The sequence below is a fragment of the Nanorana parkeri genome, unplaced genomic scaffold (assembly GCF_000935625.1).
Source record: "Nanorana parkeri isolate BGI_ZX_2015 unplaced genomic scaffold, ASM93562v1 scaffold106, whole genome shotgun sequence".
Classification (NCBI taxonomy): Eukaryota; Metazoa; Chordata; class Amphibia; order Anura; family Dicroglossidae; genus Nanorana; species Nanorana parkeri.
In genome coordinates, this window is record NW_017306374.1 from 1,476,099 (window position 1) to 1,486,280 (window position 10,182).

Below are 10,182 nucleotides of genomic sequence, written 5' to 3' on the forward strand. Positions count from 1 at the left end.
TATTAATATTGGGCTTGTACATCTGACATTTCCTGTAAAGTTGTGTTAACATTGTGTTGTATGTTCTCCTTGGCAGAGTGTTCATAGTTATACTAGTGGTTATAAGCATCGTATGGATCCCCATTATCCAAGCAGCAAACAGCGGGCTACTGTTTGATTATATGCAATCTGTTACTAGCTACCTCTCCCCACCAGTGACTGCCATATTTATTTTGGCAATTTTTGTCAAGAGAGTCAATGAATCAGTAAGTATGCCACCTAAATGTTTCAAACTATTATATAATGCCAATATAGTAAGATGCAAGACTGTAAAGGTCTTAGTCATGGCTTGAGGCCATGGGCATCTAATTGATGACACTTTTTATAACTAATTTGGTTTTGGAATTACTTTCTTGTTCCTAAATTTGCTTTCAGGTATCTTTGTGTTTCCCAAACTTTGGTTAGCCATGTACTACAGTCTTTGCAGGGTCTGATTACCAAATGTACTAACAAAGGATCAGCAACCCCAAACATATCTTTTGGTATATCCTGGAGAGTTAAAGCACCATTGACTTATATCACCCATAAGGACCCTATGTAATTAGATATATACGTTGCATTCTACATCAGTACTTTATAAGTCAATACTCTTTTACTAGTACAGATGTACATCAGGAGTTCTAAGGCCCATGCTACACTAGCAATCCTAGTAGATAAATGTCACCAGCACACCAAGAGTATTGAAGTCCAAAGTGTTTATTTAAAATGTCATGTCAGCAGAACTAGCGCTTTCAGGTCCGAGAAGGGGGCCCCTTCATCAGGCTCAGCAATGACATTGGATGTAATTGCTGAGTCTGTTGAAGGGGACCCTGCACGGCCCCAAAGTGCTAGATCTCCTGACATGACTTTTTAAAAAAGCGAGCACTTTGGACTTTAATACTCATGGTGTGCTGGTGACATTTATATACGAATATTGTCTGGCGGCACCATCCGCACTCCCCCATCGTTGAATTGGGGTCGCCAGTAAGATGTGCAGCAAGGCAACTTTACAATAGCAATCCTGTTGCTAACAAGAAAGTACTAAAATGTGCAGGGAAAACACTCACCTGCTTGTATGTGTTCCTCCATCTGGAGGCTGAGCAAATTGGGAAAGCAATGACTCGCTCATCTACTTGTAGAGGCGGTGATGCATTAAAAACCAGCCAAGCAGTATTTTCAGAAGGAGCGGTCAGCAATGGTACAGGTTTTCTTTAACATCAAAATCCAAAACCTTCATAACTGGAAAACAAAGGAAGTTTGCCCATTTATGATCTTCCATTATGGCATTTTGTTTATTTCAAAACCCCAGATGCAGGTTTAGTGACATTGGTTACTTGTATTTTTTGTCTCTGCAGGGAGCTTTCTGGGGTCTGATCATCGGGCTGGTAGTGGGTTTGATTCGAATGATTATGGATTTTGTATATCGAGCCCCAAACTGCGGAGAGGAGGACACACGTCCATCTGTGCTGAAAAATGTTCACTACCTGTATTTTGCAATCCTTCTTTTCGGGTTGACAACCATTATCTGCATTGTGATCAGCCTGTTTACCCCAGCCATGTCTGAAGAGGAGGTAAGACCCATTGGCTTCTACTTAGTGCTATGCAATAGAAAATTCTTTCTACCAAAAATGCACATTTGAGTTTTGGGTGTTTTAAGTTGATTCCCCCACTTGCTTGTTGTACTATTCAGTGGCACTGGTGAGATCTTCACACCTGTCATCAGACCCACCTGCTTGCAGCAGTCTTTTAAAAAGGATGTCTGTATCTATGTTGGAGTTTTCACATTTTTTAAAATTGCAGAAAGAAGAGTGAGACTCGGTTGTTTCATGCAGGTTCTCATGGCAAACTGTCTTTCTTGACTTGCTATTCTGAGTCAGTCATTGTATTTTCCTTCAATTTGCTTAGCTTGGTCGTTTCACTTGGTGGACACGAAACAGACCAGAAAAAAATACTTACTTGGAAGAACAAGAAAAGTTATCAGACATTTCTGCAATATCTTCCAGCAAACCACCTATTGAAAAAGAGCCAGGTAATTCATGTTACTTCATTCAACTGTTATACTGCTGATGTGCAGGTTCATTTACCAGGCAGTCTGATAGTCGAATGTCAATCTTTGGCAATCCTTCTTCATGATTGTGGGTATTTGGTGCCCTTGACTGGAGTGATAATGCTCGAAAGGCTTCAAATTATATATTTTTTTTTAATTGAAGTATATATAAAGTCAAACTTTAAAAAAAAGATATAGACATATAGGATGATTCTTTTATTTCCACTTCAAAGGCTAAATTTACCTTTAATAGCATGTTTCATGTTGCATCCATATTCAGGGTGTAGCATGAAACATGGTCACATCACCAGCACATGTCTCCCCCTTCACCCACTTACATGAATCGGGGGGTTCTGTTTCCCACAGGCTCCTAGCATTTATTTCTGGTTTAAAGCCAATTTAGTATTTGTAAAGAATAGGAATGCATGTTTATAGACTTGCCTTTATGTAGACAGTTTAAAGCTTAACTTTTGCTTACTCTTACAGCAAGGGGATTAGTAGAACCACAAGTAGAATTGAAACAAGACAGTTCATCCATCATGGAGCAGAAATCAGTGAGTGATGGTGAGTGAAAAGTGTATTATCTCAGAGAAAGCTGAGCACTTTGAAAAGAGACATTTAGTATATTGTTTGTTGACCAGTCTACTATATTAACCATGTGCTTTCTGTATAGTGCTGCATAAGCCATTCAAACCACTCATATGCTGTCATTTAGCAGTAGATCTTATGCTCTGAAGAAAGAAGGAACGGAAGGCAATACACCTTGTTCCTCAATGCTGAGGGCTTTAGTGCCATTTGTATGATACTAACGTAGCACTATGTGGTTAGGCTGAGGGAAATTTCCGGTGTAAAGCTGGCCATACGCCTATAGATTATCGGCAGATTTTCTATGGTCAGATGGAAAAAGTGCAACAGATTCCTCCATCTACGCTAAACTGTGTGGATGGAGGAATCTCCCGCTGGGCCAAGCTTCAGTATCTTGCTAGTCTGCCCCGCTGGCTGTCAAAACACCTGAACAATCTGATTGGATACAGGCATTGTTCAGATATTTTAAGAGCCAGTGGGGCTGACTAACAAGATACTGAAACTTGGCCCAGTGGAAGATTCCTTCATCCACACAGTTTAGCGTAGATGGAGGAATCTGTTGCACTTTTTCCATCTGACCATAGAAAATCTGCAGATAATCTAGGCTTATGGTCAGTTTAAGACATATGACTTTTGTCGAGAGAAAATCTTTAGTGTTTTTCCTCTAATCTGACTTGAAAGTATCTTCCCCTCTCCCTGACCCTTTCCACAGTAGCCTGCCACTACGCCTCTGGTTCTATTGAGGACAGGAATTTGCTCCACATTGTGTTCTTGTAATGATAATATTCACATTCTGATTGCAGCTGCTTCATTCCCTTGGTGGAAGAAGGTCTATTTCTGGTTCTGTGGATTGTCTATGCAGCCTGAAGTCAAACTGTCTGAAGAGGAAGAAGCGAAATTAAAGAAGAAGCTGACTAGTATTGAAGAAGAGCCATTATGGAGAAATGTGTGCAATGTTAATGCTGTCATCCTTCTTGCTATCAATGTTTTCCTCTGGGGATATTTTGCCTAAAATAACTGTGGACAGTAACAGTGACTAATTTAAAGGAGTGGTCAATTTCCATTGTGTAGGTCTGGCAAGATACACAACTCCAACTAGAAAAGAAAGCAACATGTGCAATAAATGATCTTTATACAATGTGGCAAACAGCAATGAACATATACCTACAAAAACCTAAAACAACCGATAACTACTTACATTTCACTGTAGGGAATAACTAGAGTGGAGGCAATTGTTTCTGGGATTATAAGGTTTGAAGACCCAGCCATGACTGCTACTTACCTTACCAACTGTACAGTTGCAAGAGCCATTTCCCTTTCCTTCATTCCTTTATGTTCTTATATATGATGTAAAAACATATACTACAGAGGTTTTTAAGCCTTTTAACTTTAAATACCCACAATGGATGCAATGCCCAATATGTTCCAATACCGTTTTGTAATCACCACTCTTATTAGGTACCAGTATGACTTCAATGGATGTAAGTACACTGCTCAAAAAAATTAATGGAACACGTTTTAATCATAGTATAACATCATGTCAATTAAACTCCTGGGATATTGATCAGGTCAGTTAAGTAGCATAGGGAGATGTTAATCGGTTTCAGCTGCTTTAGTGTTAATGAAATAAACAGGTGCACTAGATGGGCAACAATGAGGTGACCTCCCAAACAGGAATGGTTTTACAGGTGGAGGCCACTAACATTTTCCCCCCTACTCATCTTTTCTGACTGTTTTTCACTAGTTTTGCATTTGGCTAGAGTCAGTGTCACTACTGGTAGCATGAGGCGATGCCTGGACCCTATAGAGGTTGCACAGGCATGCCAATTCCTCCAGGATGGCACATCAATATGTGCCATTGCCAGAAGGTTTTGATTCGTCTCCCAGCACAGTCTCAAGAGCATGGAGGGGTCTCCAGGACACAGGCAGTTACTCTAGGAGAGCTGGACAGGGCCGTAGAAGGTCCTTGACCCATCAGCAGGACTGGTATCTGCTCCTTTGTGCAAGGAGGAACAGGATGAGCAATGCTAGAGTCCTACAAAATGACCTCCAGCAGGCCACTTTTGTGAATGTCTGACCAAACAATCAGTAACAGACTTCATGAGGGTGGCCTGAGGGCCCCACATCCTCTAATGGGCCCTGGGCTCAGTGCCTGCAACTGTGGAGGTTGATTGGCATTTGCCATTGAACACCAGAATTGGCAGGTCCACCACTGGAGCCTTGTGCTTTTCACAATTGAGATTCTCCCTGAGCACATGTGCCAGACGTGAAAGAGTCTGGAGAAGCCGTGGAGAACGTTATACTGCCTGTAACATCGTTCAGCATGACCGGTTTGGTGGTGGGTCAGTGACGGTCTGGGGAGGCATTTTCATGGAGGGACGCACAGACCTCTACAGGCTAGACAATGGCACCCTGACTGCCATTAGGTATCGGGATGAAATCCTTGGGCCCCTTGCCAGACCCTACGCTGGTGCAGTGGGTCCTGGGTTTCTCCTGGTGCACGACAATGCCCGGCCTCAAGTGGTGATAGTATGCAGCCAGTTCCTTGAGGATGGAGGAATTGATACCATTGAATGGCCCCCACGCTCACCTGACCTGAATCCAATAGAACACCTCTGGAACAATATGTCTTGGTCCATCCGACGACGCCAGGTTGCACCTCAGTCTGTTCAGGAGCTCAGTGATGCCCTGGTTTAGATCTGGGAGGAGATACCCCAGGACACCATCCGTCATCTCTTTAGATGCATGCCCTGACATTGTTAGGCATCCATACAAGCACTTGCGGGCCATACAAACTAATGAGTACCATTTTGATTTGCTGCAATGAAATTTCAGCAAAATGGACTAGCCTGCTGCATCATTTGTTCACTTTGATTTTTGGGGTGTCTTTAAATCCAGCCCTCTGTAGGTTTATAATTTTTCCTTTCGATCAAATGATGTGGCATCCTTTCGTTCCTAATACATTACCCAGTTCAGTATGCAGTAGATATCCAGCATGATATTTTTTCCTAGTGAGTTCTGATGTGTTTTCAAAGTGTTCCTTTAATTTTTTGAGCAGTTTAGTTTGATTTTACTATATGACTGGTTAGGTAGAGAACAGTTGAAGGAATATCAGGGGATATATGTATTTATATAAAACTGTGAATTCACAAATACACCAGCCTAACTAATATAGGTGTGTGACAGCACCTGGGCCGAGTGATCAGATCACTGATTTGTTTGTTATAAAGTGACACTAATCTCAGGAGTTAAATCTTAAAAATGCATTCAAGTACCCTAAGGTGATATTAAAGCTTCATTTTTTATTATTTTTAGATCTAGGAGGCCCACCTTTTTATAAATCTTTCTTTAAAAATGTTCTGTTTCTCGTTTTCTAGTGGGTCCCCGTAGCGCTCTTCATGTGTGGGATAGACTGCAATCTTGATACAAATTAGTTAACTAAACATGAGATTGTAGTCCATCACGGGAGTGAGCTTGGAGCGGTGACTATGGGACCCAGAGACCATGGGGAAAAAAGTAGCCACCCTCCAGAAGGAAGGACAGTGTCAGCACCATTTCAGAGATGATTTGATGATCTACAACTAAGTGATGCACAAATGAGATACACTTTTGTTAATAGGGTACTTGAATGTATTTTTAAAATGTAACACCTGAATTTAGTGTCACTTAAATACCAGTGATGGTTAATAATGTAATCTAGCATATTTTTTTTTAACAATTCAGAGGTGTCCTTCCATAACCCCATCATACTTCTAAGTTAGGAACCACAAATTTACGTGTAAGACTTGAAAGGGGTGAAACATTAGCACCAAATTAGCACCTAATTAGCCAACATGACCCTGTTGTTTTTAATGAGGTATGAGGGGACCCCAGTTTGAAAATGTTACAACTGATCGGTTGAATCATTCCCCACTGTGCGATATGCAGTGTGTAGTGCAAACACTTATGTTTACAGGGTGGGTCTACTATCAGCTCAACTGTAATATGATCATGTTATTCCTTATTTTTATCCATTCCACTTTTATAGAGACAATAAACAAGACTTTCCTCCATATATTACTGGTGCAGTTGTTACACTATAAGTTCCTTTTGAACAGTGTATGATGTGTACAGTGTTAACTGTGCAGCAGATTATGTCAGAAATACACACTCAGGGCCGGTGCAAGGATTTTTGCCTACACAAGCGAAGGTGCATTTTTGCGCCTTAAGACAGCTGCCTATGCACTGCACTTATAGTCAATTAACTCTGCCTCCTATCCATTAATACATGTCTGTACCTCGGTACGGGCATGGGCGGGACCAAGTACATCAGCTATAGAGGACTACAATTCCCAGCAATTCATTACACAACAATGATGTGGAGGGTCTCAGCAGGGGCAGATATGGAGGGTTTCCGCTCTCCCGCACATCCCCTCTGCTCTCGTATCTCCCTTCTGCTACCACTCTCCCCCACATGCCCTCTGTTTCCACATCTTCCCTTTGCTACCACTGTCCCCATATCCCCTCTATTCCCACATCTCCCTTCTGGTCCCACTGTCCTTCACATCCCTTTTACTCCCACATCTCCCCTCTGGTCCCACTGTCCCACACATCCCCTCTACTCTCACATCTCCCCTCTGCTACCACTGTTGCCCACATCCCCTCTGCTCCCACATCTTCCCTCTGGCCACATTGTCCTTCACATCCCCTCTACTCCCACATCTTCCCTCTGGCCACATTGTCCTTCACATTCCCCCTGCTTAGGCATCTTCCCTCTAGTCACACTGTCCCTGACATCCCCTCTACTCCCACATCTCCCCTCTGCTCCCATATCTTCCCTTTGGTCACATTGTCCTTCACATCCCCCCTGCTCCCGCATTTTCCCTCTAGTCACACTGTCCCCCTACATCCCCTCTACTCCCACATCTCCCCTCTGCTACCACTGTCCCCTGCTCCCACATCTTCCCTCTGCTCCCACTGTTCCCCACTTCCCCTCTGCTCCCACCAGACCAAAGGCAAAAAGGGCCCTGGTGAAATATTTTTTCTGCCCCCTCCCCTTCTCACTCCAAAGGGGGGGGGGGTGCTGGGATCAGATTTCACCGGCCACCTGACCCCCCTGGCGGTCTCTGCACTAAAGTAGCTTACACTCTAATGTCCCTCCATAGTTGCACACTAGCCAGTCAGATCAGTCTCTGTACAGAGAAGCTTACACTCTAATGCAGAATACCATCATCTATAGATGACTACAAATCCCAGCAATACATTATACAACCATGCAGTATGATAGTATAGTTTGGTACATACTCTGTGCTGGCACTCTGCTGCGAGGTACAGGACTGATGTCTTGGCAGAGGGTCAGTAATAGCTCAGAGTACAGAGGTCAGTAATGTAACACAGAGTTCAGAGGTCTGAAATGTAACGCAGAGTACAGAGGTCAGTAATGTAACACAGAGTTCAGAGGTCTGAAATGTAACGCAGAGTACAGAGGTCAGTAATGTAACACAGAGTGCAGAGGTCTGAAATGTAACGCAGAGTACAGAGGTCAGTAATGTAACACAGAGTGCAGAGGTCTGAAATGTAACGCAGAGTACAGGGGTCAGTAATGTAACACAGAGTGCAGAGGTCAGTGGGGAGACGCAGAGGTCAGCGGTGTGACGCAGAGTACAGCAGTGTGACGCACAGTGCGGAGGTGTGATGCACAGTGCGGAGACTTCAATGCATGTAGATCATCTGATGTTCTATCTCAGGTGCTCTGCCCTTTGTCTCTGTCCAGCATGATGCATCTAGTAAAGACCGGTGTTCTGTCGAAACCTCCAACTCCTCGACATTTCCAATGACCTGACTTGCGGTTTACTTAGAAAAGGTATGGGTGTGCAGTTCGGGTGAGCGTATGGCAGTGTACGGCCATGTACATAGAGAAGAACAGGCTGCTGCGTGCTATCGCACACAGCACCTGTCCTTCCCTGGAGCAGCCCGATGCAGCCGTTCACGCAGCACGGATCTGTATGGGCCGGCTGTTAGTAGTGTGAATGAAGCCTAACGCTTTCTATGCAAACTTTAAACTACTGAATGCATGTGTGTAATACGTATGCATATGCATGAATGAGTAGGCACTTAATATACATCTTAATACTGTGCATGGTCTGATGAAGGGAGAGGGTTGTCCCAGAAACGCATCCTTGGCTCAATTTGATAATGCAATATAAATCACCAGGCAAAGGTTAAGCTGGACATACACCTATACATTTTTAGCCTATTGTCAGATGGAAAAAGTCCAATTTAACTTTTAAATATTCAACCTATTGTATATACTTTATCTGTAAAAGCCTGCCTGCCTTGTGTAGACATCTGAAAGCTGCTGGGTACCGCCATCTTGGATGTGACCCTTGCAGTGCGGGGATAGCCCCACTGCAAGGGTTAATTAAAGTTTTGCCTGGAGTTATCCATTAAACAAGATGTTTACACTGGCTGTCCTAACAAAGAGTTAAATATCTCAAGGCTTGGGTGTTACCTTGTATGTAAACAAAAAAACAAAAACAAATGCCCCTTATCTACACATTGCCAGCTAGAAGCTGCCTGTAGTGTCCTGCATATAATCTGCTCCAAACAAACATCTAGAAAGGATGGACTTATTTTTAAAATGTATTTATAACTATGCCGCTTGGATGGGAGTAAAAAAACACATAGTAGGTTTTCCCAAATTCAACTGCACATGTGAAAATATACTTGATGGCGTACCTTTACCCCCTTTCACTAAAAATCACATCAGCATACAGCTCTGCATGCTGATATAAAATCATCTTACATTATTCAGCTAAACAAACATATTTTTGTTTTACCTACAATTTCTTTTTTTCCACTTCCTGGTCCACTTGGGCACAATGTAACTGTGCACAAGTGCTGCACCCTGGGAAGGTTACATCAGGAGAGCATTGCTGGGAAATCTCATGAGTTCTCAGGGAACTTTCTCAGGGAACGCATTTTCTTTCTCTGAGATGATGTGCATGGTCACATGTCCTGGTCACATGTGCCAGAGTTCCAGGGAGTAAAGAGAGATACAGTAATCTGCCCATAATAAAAATGGCCACTGTCAGAAGAATGAGGAGGAAAAGAAAAATGAGGCATAGCCAGCAATTATCTACGGTATAAGTATCTGTTTGTCAATTGTCATTAGTAAACATTTCTAAGCCCTCATTCACACTGTAATCGGCTGGCACGTACAGCTCCATGCTGCGTGCAGGGCCGTATCGAGCAGCTCCGGGGAAGGACAGGTGCTGCGTTTGATTAGTACGCAGCCCCCGTCCTTCTCTATGGGACTACCGGGCCGTACGCTCACCCGCCCTACACGTGGGTGCGGTCGAGCGTACTTGTATGCTGACAGGATGGATCCTGTCTGCGTCCGAGCCAGGAAACACGCACCCCTACGGACCTGCACTTGAGGTGAGCATTGGGGAATGTACAGCCCTGTAGGCCCATATAGGACAGGGGCTGCGTACTAATCACACAGGGCACCTGTCCTTCCCGTAAGCTGCTCCATACGGCCCGGCACGCAG

The 10,182-nt window shown here is 43.5% G+C and overlaps 1 protein-coding gene across 2 annotated transcripts in view; it reads left to right on the top strand.

The window, feature by feature from the left end:
- LOC108784277 (sodium/glucose cotransporter 4-like) overlaps positions 1–3,728 on the top strand; it is a 26,196-nt gene extending 22,468 nt beyond the window's left edge. Inside the window, exons 11-15 of one of the 2 annotated variants that reach the window (XM_018553035.1) lie at positions 77–245; positions 1,374–1,589; positions 1,924–2,047; positions 2,552–2,629; positions 3,454–3,728. In XM_018553035.1, coding sequence (XP_018408537.1) covers positions 77–245; positions 1,374–1,589; positions 1,924–2,047; positions 2,552–2,629; positions 3,454–3,662 — 796 coding nt within the window. In that variant the 3' untranslated portion in view covers positions 3,663–3,728. Of the gene's footprint in view, positions 1–71; positions 246–1,373; positions 1,590–1,923; positions 2,048–2,551; positions 2,630–3,453 lie in introns of both variants that reach the window. The other variant, XM_018553036.1, reaches the window with a different exon arrangement.
- Positions 3,729–10,182: the final 6,454 nt, after the last annotated feature.